Source organism: Babylonia areolata, chromosome 16 (assembly GCF_041734735.1).
Source record: "Babylonia areolata isolate BAREFJ2019XMU chromosome 16, ASM4173473v1, whole genome shotgun sequence".
NCBI classification, from domain to species: domain Eukaryota; kingdom Metazoa; phylum Mollusca; class Gastropoda; order Neogastropoda; family Buccinidae; genus Babylonia; species Babylonia areolata.
This window is the reverse complement of record NC_134891.1, coordinates 2285231-2301667: the sequence shown is the minus strand read 5'-3', so window position 1 is coordinate 2301667 and position 16437 is coordinate 2285231. Positions and strand designations below refer to the sequence as shown.

The 16437-nt window shown below is 40.0% G+C and overlaps 1 protein-coding gene across 1 annotated transcript in view; it reads right to left on the bottom strand.

Annotated features, from left to right (window-relative positions):
* LOC143291067 (uncharacterized) overlaps positions 1-13994 on the bottom strand; it is a 22458-nt gene extending 8464 nt beyond the window's left edge. The window contains exons 1-5 of the mRNA XM_076600658.1: positions 13412-13994; positions 9261-9352; positions 5409-5548; positions 3550-3704; positions 1-75 (exon numbers count right to left, since the gene is read on the bottom strand). The exon at positions 1-75 is cut by the window's left edge and continues 165 nt beyond it. Of these exons, the coding sequence (XP_076456773.1) occupies positions 1-75; positions 3550-3704; positions 5409-5548; positions 9261-9352; positions 13412-13750 (801 nt within the window). The 5' untranslated portion in view covers positions 13751-13994. The remainder of the gene's footprint in view (positions 76-3549; positions 3705-5408; positions 5549-9260; positions 9353-13411) is intronic.
* Between the last annotated feature and the right edge of the window lie 2443 nt (positions 13995-16437).

Here is a 16437-nt window from a genome sequence, read left to right as displayed (position 1 = left end):
GTAGAGGTACTCGTGAGCAGCATGCTGGTAGCACTCTTTGCTCAGCAGGAAGAAAATGCCCAGAGGTCCAAATTTCTGGGAAACGCAAGAGACAAAACATGTGATGAAACCTGGTTGATCCCTTCAAACACAGAACAAAAGTCCAATAAAAAAGACATAGAATACTTGCAATGTTTCGAAACATAAACTATTCCTCAGATGCCTTTCTGTTCACCTGTAGAAGTGTTTATACCTCAACTGTTATCTTTTTACAAAGACTTCAATCATTGCAATTTGTTTGGGTTTTTTGTTGTTGGTTTTTTTTTTTTATGTCCAGCTCTCATTTTTATTCGAACCCTTTACAAACCTTTCAGAATGTACAAAGTATTTTCGAAATTCTCAATCTAAAATCAGTACTTTGGCACAGCCATGTCTTTCAGCATAGTGGTCAGGAGACACTATTTGCACTTTTTCTGTGCCACCAGATCATTTCCACACAAACACAATAAAACCCTTCAAACTGTTACTGCTGAATAAATTGAAATCTGTGATAAACTGAAGCTCTATGGAGGACTGGAGGACCTGCGATGTACTGCCGCCTTCATCGAGGAGACGGGGGAATCCATCTGATAAACGACGAACGAGACATCAATATATATAAAAACATGTTCTGTTTTGCATTTGCCAGGTTCTTCCACAGGCATCTGAGGACCTTTGCATGATCTGCCACTACTGTTTCTACAACACAGTTCAAGATCTGCAATTTTGCAAATTAAAACGGAAAATATGTGTGGTCTCTGCCACAGTGCTGCCATCTGTCATGAACGTTGCATGAACGTATTCACAAACGTATCTACATCTGTATACAACTGAACAGGGGTGTGGTTCCAGAAGTTGAGCAGACATGCTGTTGCACAAGTTTTGCATGGAGGGTTTGTTTTGTGCTTAAATGTGTGAGGATTACTTAGCTGAGAGAGTTGGAAAGTGATGTTGTAAAGATTCTGCAGTGTACGATCAGCTGACTACCACCAATCTAAGTGCATAAAGCATGTCAACTTAAAAGCTCATTTGTCTGAGGAAAACCATATGGATGTATAGGGGTTTGCAAAAAAAACATTTAAATATACATCTTTTTTTTTAATTCAGTTTAACTTGTTGAGGAAATTTTCTGTCTAAAATTACGTTTAAATAATACACTTACCGTGACCCAACTAGTGCAGACTCCGGCAGGGGTCTGACATTCCTGTCCTGTGCAAACTACTATCCGCCTATGCAGAGAAAACGAAACCTCCCCTTTGTCCCGCTGGCTAGCGCCCTCTTTTTCCAGCAGCCATTATGACAGTAGTAATTTGAAAAAAAGAAGAAAGAATATTTTTCGTAATGCAAGTAGTTGGTTGCACTGGACACTGAATCTCTGGGAAGTAGTTCAGAGGCTGCTGTTTTAGTAAACTGAAGAAACTCATTCATGAAATGCTCAAGAGATATTTATCAGTTCTTTTTCTGAAAACAGTGCTCATCGGTAAGGAACTATCATTTTGTTTCCACTTGAACCTTTGAACACTATGTTATGTATTGGAGTTACATGTGTGAAGGGAGGTAATTAGATAATCAGAAATATCCATGATTGTGGAATGCCACTGTGGGAATAATTTACAATGTGTGTTTGCTTTGACACCAGTTAACTATTGCCATAGTTGCCAGTATTTTCTCCCCGACCACCAGACCTTGAGTGGTGGTCTGAACGCTAGTCGTTTGGATGAGATGATAAAGCGAGGTCCCATTTGCAGCATGCACCTAGCGCATGGAAAAGAACCCACGGCAACAAAAAAGGTTGTCCCTGGCAAAACTGCAGGCAGAAAAAAATACAAAAAAAAAATGGGTGGCGCTCTCAGTGTAGCAATGCGCTCTCCCTGGGGAGAGCAGCCCGAATTTCACACAGGGAGATCTGTTGTTACAAACAAGAGTATTACAATACAATTATGTAATGTGCAAGTATGGTTATGACAGTTACACTGACTACTAATACTACTACTTTTACTTTACTGTTTGAATGTTGCTTTAGTCACAACTATGTTTACTCTGTGTGGATATATATGTATATATATATCATCATCATTGTCGTCTTTTTTATTTATTTATTTTATTTTTATAATTATTATTATTATTATTACTTCTTTTTTTATGTATGCTTATAGTTTACTTCATCAAGTTTTTGCGCCTTATACATATTAGTAGTGGTAGAAGTTTGGTTTTTTTTAATGTATTTATCTATTATTTATTCACCCTTTTTTTTCTTTTTCTTTTTCTCTCTCAAGGCCTGACTAAGTGCGTTGGGTTACGCTGCTGGTCAGGCATCTGCTTGGCAGATGTGGTGCAGCGTATATGGATCTGTCCGAACGCAGTGACGCCTCCTAGAGCTACTGAAACTGAAAACTGAAACTGTGTGGATGCTGTACCGTCAGTAATGAAGTGGTTTTCATCAAAGTTAAGGAGGAGAGCAGAAGACTGGCGCAGTTACCATTCCTACATGAGCTACCCTCATGGGTTAGACTTTTCCCTCTAGGAATCTGCAAGTTTGTTCACACAGATTCAATCGAGGGGGAAATCGTAGGTTACGGTGTCCACATTTACCAGGCGTCATTCTAGTAGTTCTGTCACTTTTTTTTTTTGTAATATTTCAGCTTGTCTACAACTGTGTCTGTTTGTGATCCAACACAGGTTGTTCTGATATCTTAATTTTATAGACAGCAAATGGGTGGTGTCCACCGTGTAAAACCCACATCATTTCTAGCCACACTGGTTCACAGTGAAAACGTTTTTGTTTTGTTTTCTGGGCAGGTGCTAAAAGCCACTTCTTTTCAGTATTACCATCATGCAGTGGGGTGTTCAATCAATACCAGGAAAGATATTTGACCTAGCTATTTTCTTGCACTTTTCATTCTGGCATTGCATGTCCTGAAAATGTTTCCAGTATTGTAAAACTGCACATATATATATATATATATATATATATATATATATATATATATATATATATATATACATATATATATATATATATACAAGTGTGTGTGTGTGTATGTGTGTGTTCTATCACTCACACACACACACATATGCATCCGAGTGCACACACACACACACACACACAAATACAAACACACACACAACACAAACAAACACACACACACACACACACACAACACAAACACACACACACACACACATACACACACACGCACACACACAAACACACACACACACAAAAACACACACACAAACACACACACACACACACACACACACACACACACACACAAACACACACACAAACACACACACACACACACACACAAACACACACACACACATGTCCAAGTACACACACACACAAACTGTGTGTCCTGTGCCACTCACAAGCAGGTGACGAGGAGACAAACCACGTGCAGCGTCCAGGTAACACACACACACACACACACACACACACACACACAAACACACACACACACAAACACACACACACATGTCCAAGTAGTACACACACACACAAACTGTGTGTCCTGTGCCACTCACAAGCAGGTGACGAGGAGACAAGCCACGTGCAGCGTCCAGGTAGCGCTTCTGCAAGAGGACTCCCTGCCTGCGGATCCTCTCCTCGTGCTCCATCAGCTGAAGAATGTCGCCGCACCGGTCCACACAAGGTGTGTGAAACACTGCTCCTCTCTTGCCTGCAGCAAATCAGAAAAGCCTTAACTCACTCGGGACGACAAGTTTTCTCCCTTGCTTTTCCTCACAGATGGCCCATTTGTAAGGGTTTGGAAAAAAATTTACAAAAAATACAAAATACTGTGTAAGAAAATGAAACTTTCAGAACTGGTTTACTACGTGTTGAGCTATTACATATAAAAAAAATCAAATTTCTCATCTTATTTTTACAGTTTTGCCATATGTAGAAAATACTGCCAATTTTTCACCCCGAATCACCATACCCATGCTCACTTTCTGCATTAAATTCGCTTTCTTCTTCGTCATCATCCACCTCTTCAATGTCCGACCCTTCAGTTTGTAGCATTTCAAGTACTTCGGCAACCCTAAAACGTTGCCGTCACTGCCTTGTTCGCTTCACAACATTCTGAGAAGAGCCCGCTTTGCTAACAGGCTGGCACACGAGCAGACGACCGGTCAGTGACTTTGTCAGCGTGTGTGCGAGACAGGCCACACATCCCAGGCTGACCAATCATACTGTTCGATTGTGGCGTGACCCAGAATAGCTCACTCTGCTTGCTAATCACAAAATCACGTGTACAGCGCATGATGGAATTTTACTTTCGGAGAATGCTATTCCATTCCTTTGTCCGAATCCGAATACGTTTTGTGTAGGAATGCGTGAGCATTCCTTCGTCCGGAAAGAGTTAATTCTGCTCTAGCCACTACCTTTCACTAAAACTCATCCATCAGATGTAAAATATTGAGTTATGTTTTCACCAAATTCATAGTCACTCTAATAAATATTGTAAAATCCAGTAACTGGGCACAGTAATTATAAGTCTTTCCATTACTAACATTTCTGTTGTTCAGGACCTTACAATACACCCTTGCAAAAAAAAAGTGCAACATCAACTCAAAGCAACTAGTACATGACATTAAGAATCAACTAACAATCAATCATCCAACCAGGCAGCAGAGTGTGTGTGAATGTGTGTCGGCATATTTTACGTTTATCCGCTTATTTGTCATCATTAGTGTCTTTTTATTTTATTCTTATTTATTATTACCATTATTACTGTTGTTGTTGTTATCTCTTTTTTTTCTCTTTTTTTTTTCTCAAGGCCTGACTAAGCGCGTTGGGTTAAGCTGCTGGTCAGGCATCTGCTTGGCAGATGTGGTGTAGCGTATATGGATTTGTCCAAACGCAGCGACGCCTCCTTGAGCTACTGATACCAATACCGATACCAATACTGGTACTGATACTGCAACAAAAGCCAAACAGTCGACACACATATATGTGGAGTGATGGCCTAGAGGTAACGCGTCCGCCTAATTAGCGAGAGGATCTGGGCGCGCTGGTTCGAATCACGGCTCAGCCGCCGATATTTTCTCCCCCTCCACTAGACCTTGAGTGGTGGTCTGGACGCTAGTCATTCAGATGAGATGATAAACCAAGGTCCCGTGTGCTAGCATGCATTTAGCGCACGTAAAAGAACCCAAGGCAACAAAAGGGTTGTTCCTGGCAAAATTCTGTAGAAAAATCCACTTCGATAGGAAAAACCAAAAAAACTGCACGCAGCAAAAAATACAAAATTAAAAAAATGGGTGGTACTGTTGTGTAGCGATGCGCTCTCCCTGGGGAGAGCAGCCCAAATTTCACACAGAGAAATCTGTTGTGATAAAAAGAAATACAAACACAAATACAAACAAATACATCCACTGACCGTGGAGCCGCATCACAGCAGGGACTTGGCGCCCCTTCCACTCGTCACTTCCGTCACAACAGTCACATATTCCATCGTTCACCTTGCTGGAGTCGATGGACTGTGCGTCCTCATGCGGCAGCTGCACTGTGCAGTAAAACCTGGCATGGCCACGCTCAACAGTTACAGGCTGGAGGACTACATAAAGCAAAACTTATCTCTTTAAAAAATACTTGTCATAACTAATAATAATAATAATGGTATTTATACAGCGCTGAATCTTGTGCATAGACAAATCTAAGCGCTTTCGCACCAGTCATTCTCACGCACGCATAACTCTAAAACTGGAGAAACTGAAGACAAGGAAGAGGCAGGGAAAGGAGGCTATTTTGGGAAGAGGTGGGTTTTAAGGCCAGACTTGAAAGAGCTGAGTGTGGAGACTTGACGATGCGAAAGAGGAAGTTCATTCCAATTGCAAGGTCCAGAGACTGAGAAAGAACGGCGGCCAACAGTCGAGAGTTTGAATCTGGGTATCTGTAAATGGAGTGGATCCGAAGCTGACCGTAGTGAGCGAGACGGAGTGTAGAGGAGAAGGCAGCCACAGAGATAAATAACTCAAATAGTGCTGTTGTCCCAGGCCCATGGCAATGTGAGTGTGTGTGATGGGAGAGTGGAGAGAATGGGGGTGGGTAGATGGATGGTGGTGGTGTGGTTCGAAAGGGAGAATGACTTGATTTTTACCCCCTTTTACCTTTTCTATCCAAAATTTTATTTTACAATTTTTTTCAAAATCTATGGCATGCAGATTACAAATATGTTCCTTTTTTACATGTACGTATTTTAAGTGAAAATTGCTGTCATCTCAGCCGTTTAACCCCTAGGCTGCCTGGATGACGAGATAACTCGTCATGGCAAGCATGTATGCTTCGCTGCCTGCATGACGAGATAACTCGTCATCGAAATATTCTGACTTTTCCCTGGTTTGCATTCACTTCCTTGGCAAAAATAGTGGTAGCTTTAGCCTGGGGAATCTCTCTAGATTCTATTCATAGCTAGAAACCCCATCTACGTCATGAAGCAGTCCTTTATTTGAACGTTTTGGTTGGGTCACTGTCCAAGTGTTTGCCTGACTTCTCTCCTCGCTCGCTCAACAAAATGTCGGACTGACGCCGTGCTCAAGACATGCGATCGTGACGAAATAAATCAACCATGATTTCTTTCTTTAGCTGATGCTCAGAAAGAATTGAAGCGTAAATTCGAAGGAGAAGATAGAGATGAACATTTATAGGGCGATCTGATAGAAAATAAATGAATAATGAAGAGAGTGGCCACGATGCGACTGTCGGTGAGTGATGCCGGCTGTACAGATCTTAGCAGACGACAGATGACCGAATTAGCAGCAGAGCGATAGTCTTGGCACGCAGCCAACGCGGTCTGATGAGAACTGAATCAAGTGACCATGTGAGAGGGGTGAGGAGGAGGGGGGTGGAGACTGAGGGGGCGTGGCCTCACATCCATCTTATCACTTGGAGAAGTCACAATGTATTGTGAATCTATCTCTTAAAAAAAATATATATATTGTGGTTGTTCTAGTATGATTTTGGGTTTGCAGATATCCATTTGTCCAGAAAATATTATGTTTTTGTGCAAATTACCTGACTAATGTTTGTAATGAACAAGTTGAAAATGTGACAAAAAACAAAACACTGATTTCAAAACAACAGCATGTCACTAAAAATATATAAAATGGGAAAACAGCATGTGTTTTGTATTCTTTATTCATTTACCTTTCAGAAAATATATACTTTTATGGGTCTTTCTCCAATAACAAAGAGCACAGAATTTTTTGAAAATTTATACCCGTTTTTTGTGAAAAAACCCTGGCAAATAGATTTCACTTAAATCTTATTTTCCTGGCAGCGAAAGGGTTAATCATGTGTGTTTCTGTGCGTGTGTGTCAGTGTGAGTGTTGAGTGTAACAGTTGTAGTACTGACAGTATGTTACTTTGTGAGTTTTATGCATTGTGCTTTTATAATATGCTTTCTTGTTTCACTTTAGGTACTGGATTGTAAAGCGCTTAGAGCTTGCTTATGCTTGTATTATAGCGCTATATAAAAATAAAATATTATTATTATCATTATAAAAATAAAATATTATTACATGATGATGAACATCAGGTAAGGTCAGTGACTTTCAAATCAATAAACATCATATAGCATTAAATAAACAAAACAGTACTACAGATGCACACACACACACACACACACACACCAAGCCACTGCTACACATGAAGAGACACAGCATCAAGTTATGAAGTAACAGACACAAAATACTGAAGTCATGATGTGTAATAACAAGAAGTTTTGAGGGACACACAGTGTGTTGAGCACAGTTTAATCAAATCATGTGTTGATCTGACCAGAAATAAACCTGAAGTCTACTAAGTGCACAGCACAACCTTTTGAGTGATACACAGTGTGTTGAACACAGTTTAATCAAATCATGTGTTGATCTGACCAGAAATAAACCTGAAGTCTACTAAGTGCACAGCACAACCTTTTGAGTGATACACAGTGTGTTGAACACAGTTTAATCAAATCATGTGTTGATCTGACCAGAAATAAACCTGAAGATTACTAAGTGCACAGCACAACCTTTTGAGGGATACACAGTGTGTTGAGCACAGTTTAATCAAATCATGTGTTGATCTGACCAGAAATAAACCTGAAGATTACTAAGTGCACAGCACAACCTTTTGAGGGATACACAGTGTGTTGAACACAGTTTAATCAAATCATGTGTTGATCTGACCAGAAATAAACCTGAAGATTACTAAGTGCACAGCACAACCTTTTGAGGGATACACAGTGTGTTGAGCACAGTTTAATCAAATCATGTGTTGATCTGACCAGAAATAAACCTGAAGACTACTACGTACACAGCACAACCTTCAATCCATTTGTTTCAATCAGCTAAAAACAACATTTTTTTTTAATACTAATCACACCTGCATGTATACTATTATACATCATTTGTATGACAATACTGCATACAAACATTAAGTGCATAGCACATGATTGCTTACCACCAACAAAACAAATGTTCTTTTATTGAGATAAGTGAAATAATCCCATCCCCTCAGTTCCTATTTGTGACCAGCATTGAAGAATGACCAACACAGTGTAAACGCTGTGGTTTAAGTCAAGGACCTTCCAGGCGCGAATTGGCCTGACCAGTCATCTGCGCACCCAAAGAGCCCAACCCACCCACCCACCCCCAGGATGACTACATGGTCCTCGTCGATCTCAACGGATGAACCACACACACACATATATATATATATACTGTTAGTGGAGTGATGGCCTAGAGGGAACGCGTCCGCCTAGGAAGCGAGAGAATCTGAGCGCGCTGGTTCGAATCACGGCTCAGCCGCCGATATTTTCTCCCCCTCCACTAGACCTTGAGTGGTGGTCTGGACGCTAGTCATTCGGATGAGACAATAAACCGAGGCCCCGTGTGCAGCATGCACTTAGCGCACGTAAAAGAACCCACGGCAACAAAAGGGTTGTTCCTGGCAAAATTCTGTAGACTGAAAAATCCACTTCGATACAAAAAACAAATAAAACTGCACGCAGGAAAAAATACAAAAAAAATGGGTGGCGCTGTAGTATAGCGACGCGCTCTCCCTGGGGAGAGCAGTCCGAATTTCACACAGAGAAATCTGTTGTGATAAAAAGAAATACAAATACAAATATATATAAAAAAATTTTAACCTAAAAAAGTGGCACCAAAGTACACACAACCAATATCACACATGACTCTGCATTGTGGCACAAACTGAATGTCAGTGATGATGTATCCCCCTGACGTACCTTCCACGGGGGCAAGCTGAAGTGCCAGGCTCATCAGACGAGTCTGGGCAATCACAAAAGTCATCGTTCACTTGTTCAACAGGAATGTGCAACTGAAAAATATCATGTATATCAGCATTATCTATCTATCTATCTATCTATCTATCTATATCTATATATATATATATATCGTCGTCTTCTTTGTTCGTGGGCTGCAACTCCTATGTTCACTCACATGTACACGGGTGGGCTTTTACGTATATGACTGTTTCTTTCCCTGCCAGGTAGGCAACCATATCTGTTTTCTGGGTTGTGCATGCTGGGCATGTTCTTGTTTCCATAACCCACCGAACGCTGGCATGGATTACAGGATCTTTAATGTGCGTATTTGATCTTCTGCTTGCGTATAAACACAAACTGACAAAGGGGGTTCAGGCACAAGCAAGTCTGCACATATGCTGACCTGGAGATTGAAAATATTTCCACCTTTTACCCACTAGGTGCCATTACGGAGATTTGAACCCGGGACCCTCAGACTGAAAGTCCAACGCTTTAGCCACTCGGCTATTGCACCCGTCATATATATATATATACATATATGAAAAAGAATTTAAACAATCATTGGTAATGAATTAAGGAATAAATCACATGCTCAGTCAGTTAGTGTATATCCTATATGTATGTATACAATACAATATATATATATAACTTCATCAGATATATTTCCTAGATTTAACTTTTTGTGCTTACTTCAGTACTTGGGAAAATGATCTTTTCTTCTGTTTTAACAATAAAGCAAGGAAATGTGAAATGTGCAATAAACTTTATGTTCATGGTGGTGGTCAAAAGTTGGAAATATAACATTTAAAAGTGCACCTTGTGGGTAGTAACCATTTGCTTGTTTTCTGTGTTGTGATGAGGAAGGTGGCAGAATGGTTAAGACGCTCAGCTGCCAATACAGCGAGTCCGTGAGGGTGTGGGTTTGAATCCCGCTCTCGCCCTTTCTCCTAAGTTTGACTGGAAAATCAAACTGAGCGTCTAGTCTTTCGGATGAGACGATAAACCGAGGTCCCGTGTGCAGCACGCACTTGGCGCACTGAAAAAGAACCCATGGCAACGAGAGTGTTGTCCTCTGGCGAAATTACGTAAAATGAAATCCACTTTCATAGGTACACAAATATGTAAGCATGCACTCAAGGCCTGATTAAGCGCGTTGGGTTATGCTGCTGGTCAGGCATCTGCTCAACAGATGTGGTGTAGCGTGTATGGATTTGTCCGAACGCAGTGACGCCTCCTTGAGAAAGTGAAACTGAAACTGAAACTGTGTTTTGGTTGTTTATTTTCATTGATAGAGGTTGTCTGTTGTTGTTGTTCTTGTTGTTGGTGGTGGTGTGTGTGTATGTGTGTGTGTGGGTGGGTGGGTGGGTTTGTGTGTGTGTGACAACTTTCAGACATTTCTTCACCAACTGCTTCACTGCTTTCAAGGTGATAGCAACACAGAGGAAGCAGAAACAGCAGGCAGGCATGCCTGGGAAGTTACTGCACACTAAGATTTGAACAAATGTTGGCATCAATTAATAATCTTGGATCTTTGTAAATCATTTTTTTGTTTTTTTGTTTGTTTTGTTTTGTTTTTTGGGTTTTTGGGTTTTTTGTTGTTGTTGTTTTGTTTTTTGTTGTTGTTTTTTTGTTTTTTGTTGTTGTTTATTTTTTGTTACTTGTCAACCAAGTGACATGCTCTTTTAAACAGGAAAATAGTTCAATAGGCTGCAAAAAGTATTTTAAAACAAATATATTCATCGTTTCAAACATGCTTATAATCCAAATAAAAACTGAATACAGCACAAATGATAATGAACAGTAATTTTTCACATATATTTGGTGACACACTACATTCACAGTTACAGGATGTTTAGCACATGCACACAACAAATACAATCCTTAAAACATAAAACACTGGTCTTAACAGACACACACACACACACACACACACACACACACACACAATCACCAGTAGTTGGTCTTTCTATACATGTAAATGATGTATGGTCTTTGATATTATGTACCAGTGAAGCAAAGAGCAAAATTCATCTGTCCATACAGTGCTACATGAAAAAAAAACTAAAATGGAGCTTTTTTCAGACTGGTGTAAGACTGATCATCAGTGGAGATACTTTCTTAGGTCTTGAGTCCATTTTAGTAAAAATGATATCACAATAAGCGTAATCATTAATCATCACTCACTACTATGATAACAATTATCAGCTGATCTTAATGACTGTAGCCTGTAGGGCTTGTGGTAAAACTTGTAACTATAGAGAACAACGACATAGGAAACTTCCAGGAAAATCTGTACCATTCAACCAACCACTCAGCTTGTTTGCTCCCTGATCCTAAGTCACATTGTTCCACAATTCACTACTTGCCGGTCTGCCTTCTGATTTCTTGTCACGTCTTCAGATGATTTTGAACAATGCTGCAAGGATCATTTTCAGAAAGTCCAAAAAGTATCACATGAACCCACTTTTACGTCAACTTCATTGGTTACACATCTAGTATAGAATTCTGTACAAAACTGCTGTACTGACTTATAGCCACTTTGAAGGATCTCTCCCATCTTACTTATCTTCTTTCCTTAAATACTTACACCCCTTCACATTCTCTGAGGTCTTCTGCTGAAAAGCTCCTTTGAGTCCCCCAAACATTTCGAGTCCCCAAAACATCTTCAAAGACATCTGGCCAAAGGCCATTTCACTAGTTTCAGTATCAAGCATATTCTGTCTGGAATTCTCTTCCTTTGAATCTCAGGTCACTGACACTGTTCTCTTTCAAAACAAAGTAGAAAACCCACCTGCTTAAACAGGCCTTTCGGTGTGATGAAGCATAGCTAATTAACTGCATTCTTCCTCCTCCTACCCACCCCACTTTACCCTCTACTTAAATCATCATTTAGTGTGTGTGTCTGTGGATGTGTGTTTGTGTGTGCACGAGTGAGTGTGTGTGCGTGTGTGAGCATGTGAGCACGCATGTGTAGGGCATTTTGTGTCCTCTGTGTGCATGTATGTGTGTGTGTGTGTGTGTGTGTGTGTGTGTGTGTGTTCATATCTAGATGTGTGATTTGTAGTATTGTCTTAGTGTATAGACATACTGTGTTGTTTTTTTCATGTCCAGAGATATGTTATCATGCACCAGTGTATGTATATCTTGTTTCATGTCAGGCGCTTAAGTTAGACCCCATTATATGTGGGAGTTTGCGCCATATAAGTACTATCTGTTATCATTATTACTTTTCTCTGCAAAACATGTATTCTCTCTCTCTCTCACTCTAGAACTCTCTCTTTCTCCCCCTCTTTAGTCTCTCTCTCTCTCTCTCTCTCTCTCTCTCTCTCTCTCTCTCTCAATTATCTTATGGATGTTAATTGGTGAGTGCTCCTGTAGTCTGCTTTTTACTTTTCTGATTGTCAAACCATTCTTTGTCATTTAATTTTGTCATACACATCTGAAATTTGGAGTTTGTCAGCTGTGAAAGGAATTTTTAGGATTAAACTAAAAGCTGTGAGTTACCAAGACATGTAATTATATATAGATAGCTAGACAGACAGATAGATAGACAAACAGATTGACAGACTGACTGATCTACCGATAGACAGATAGATATAGATATTAAGGGGAGTCAGATCCACTCTTGGTTTGCCATGGACAATCTAGATATATCCTTGTAAAGCTTGTAATAACACATTCTTTTCACTACAGGTACAGAACTATGTAAGTGGGCTTGTGATGTTTGAAATATTCTGTGATATATATAACACTTGCTATCTGAATTTAAACAAAGACGTGCTTTGGTCCTCTGCTTTGGGTACACGAGAATCTTATAATGTATTTAAAGATATGGAACCTCTAACATACATCATTGTTTCCTGTTGCACACTTATGTTAGGTATCCAATAATCAGATAAGAAAGCCTGAAAACACACACACACAAATAATCTTAGACTTAGAGGCAAGCTTGAGACAAATTGACAAAATAAAATATGTATAGCAGAATTGTCAAGACTTGAAGAGAATTAGAGACTTAAGTATGATAAAAGAATCATATGGAACCACTGAAAAAGTGAGAGGAGACACAGACACTTAGACCAAGAGAGTGCATGCATACATCATACATGTACCTCTGACTTCAAGCATTTAAACAGCCCAACTTTTGCATACTGAGCAGCTTGTGATAGGTGGACTCCTCTGGGTATGTCCTGCTGTTCATGACGCCCAACTGCTGAATTTGAATTCTGATGTTTACCATCCTTTTCGTCCTTAGTTTCGTCATCATTAATCATTTCATCCCTACCCATGTTAGCACCTTGAAAATTGCTCGTCTTTTCACTCTTGTTTGCACCCCCTAATCGTGACAGTGAAAAAAACTGAAGGAGAAAATAAATGATGGTGATCAGTACAATGACACCAAGCGTCTGGATTTTTCGCCTTCGACAGTTTCTTGTTGTAAGAAACTGCATTGTCAATCCTACCCGCAGTTACTTTATGAAGAACCCTTAAATGACAGGTAACGAAATTATTGTGGTCGTCAACCAGATTTTACAGTTCACCATTGCAGATGAATGGATCCAAAATCTGACGAGAAAATATCCATGCAGTTTAGATACGGAGGGATCATTTCGTTCAAAATTTGTTGCTTTCAAAATGCTTAACAGCAGCCTCTCCACACGAATACGTTTCTGCTTCGAACACTCAAACACCTTGTTGTCATGTTAAATCAGCAAGAGTAACGTCCCTTCCATGATGCGGTTGATGCGGGAGTGATATTCCCTGCACCAATGGGAGTCTACCACGTTGTCCTTCAGTTACACACCCACCATCATTTTACAGAGGATACTGACGTTCCAGTGTCTGGTTTCAGTCTTCTCATCACAACAAACAAGCAACACGCGCGGATGCCACAGGCATGCATGCACCTCCCTCTCCACCCACGCACACACACCACTTTTTTTTCATTCCACACTTATCAAGGAGAAGGAAGAATTCACGCAGAAAATTGCAAACAAAATAAGATGTTATGTACATCACATCTAACTTTTGAAACTGGCCTAAATGTACGTAGCACGAGACATAATTAGGCCTATGTTTATTTGTTTGACTGAAATGCGGACTTATTTTCTCTCGCACCCGCCGGCTACACCGGTCTGCGTGCGCACTGCATAGAAGCTGGAGAAACTAAAACAGCATGTGAAATAATTTTATTGTGGTGTGTTTGGGGCGATGGCAGCGTCGTGGTGTTTGTTTGTTTGTTTTTGTTGTTTTTTTTTTCTATACTATGCAGAGCGAACTTAAGTATGTCTTAAATTCAGACATTAAATTTTGTGAAAGTTGCATGATTTAAACGGAGTTATCACCTCGAATAGAGTATAGTCGATCAGTGTCGTTATTTGTACGTGTTTCGGCGTATATGATATAGTTGCTTCGATTCGTTTTTAACATGTGAGGTTCAAATCCACTCTTGCACTTTTTTTTTCTTTCTTTTTTTGTTTGTTTGTTGTTGTTTTTTGTTGTTGTTTTTTTAGGGGGTTGTTTGTTTGTTTGGTTGGTTGGTTGGTTGGTTGGGGTTTTTTTGTTTTGTTTTGTTAGTTTCTTTGTTTTTAGGTTCATGACATTAAGAAGAAAAAATATTTTTACCTATAATTCTCCCCTACGGTCTGCCATTTCAATGGATTTGTGTCAAGCGCGCGTTTTTGCACCGTTTCTTTACTATTTAACTTGTAATGAGCATTTCTCCACTTAGATTAGCTGCTGAATATTTCTAGATATCCATCGATACATGACTTTGTAGAGAAGAATTTTACAATACCGATAAAAATGTATAACTGCTGATGACGTCATAATGCTAAAACAAGTACCTCGCGCTGCATGTATCAAACTGAATATATTCATTATCATGTATATTTTCCGTACCGTATATAGACAGATATATAGATAGATAGATGTGTGTGTGTGTGTGTGTGTGTGTGGGTGTGTGTGTGTTTCCAAATCTGAGCAAATTCTTGTCTTTCAAAAATAAGATGAAATGAAAACTGTATGCATCCAACACGGATCTGAAAACAGGCAAATATGCAAGCGAATGAATCATTGACCAAACACAGGACACTGACGCTGACTCTTTGTTTATATTTTTCTTTGTGTATGCAAACTTATCAGGGGGTGGGGGTGGGGGGTCTAAAAATGCATGTCACTCAGTTCAGCTGGAAAAGGTGAAGACTTAACATGTCAATAAAACTCGGTTAAAAAACAGTATTTGTGGTATTTGGCTTTCCTTGTCAAGCAGATAGACACATAATTTTAACACAACCAAAAGCAAAAAACTGTGAGAAACAAATTGTTTGGTGGTTCTTTTTTATACAGAATTTTGAATATTGAAAGATGCATGTCCAAGACGTCAGTTTTGGTCCACGAAGTTACCAGGTATGAGAATGTATGGTAAAACCTTAATGTTCCCGCGGGTTCTGAAATGTGTTTTGTGTTGTTGTTTGGTTCATTCAGTTCACTCAGTGATGCACAAACAAGCAGGACAGCTTTTGAGTTCTTCTTCTTCTTTTTCTGCGTTCACTCGTATGCACACGAGTGGGCTTTTACGTGTATGACCGTTTTTACCCCGCCATATAGGCAGCCATACTCCGTTTTCGGGGGTGTGCATGCTGGGTATGTTCTTGTTTCTATAACCCACCGAACGCTGGCATGGATTACAGGATCTTTAACATGCGTATTTGATCTTCTGCTTGCATATACACACGAAGGGGGTTCAGGCACTAGCAGGTCTGCACATATGTTTGACCTGGGAGATCGTAAAAATCTCCACCCTTTACCCACCAGGCGCCGTCACCATGATTCGAACCCGGGACCCTCAGATTGACAGTCCAACGCTTTAACCACTCGGCTATTGCACCCGTCAACTTTTGAGTTCAACAGCATGTTCGTGACAGTCAATTAAGGGGCAGGGTGTTTATCTTGGCATGTCTCTGCAGTGACCGGGGTTTACCGTTACAATAATGAATGCCAACACGGTTTGATCTATTTTTCGTCATTTTATTCCCTAACACTGGGTGTCACTTTCACATGCTGTCAAGGATGTCATGTTTTCTGATGAAAGGAAGTGATTAGTAACTGTTAATCATCATTTTGTCCGTGCAGCAAC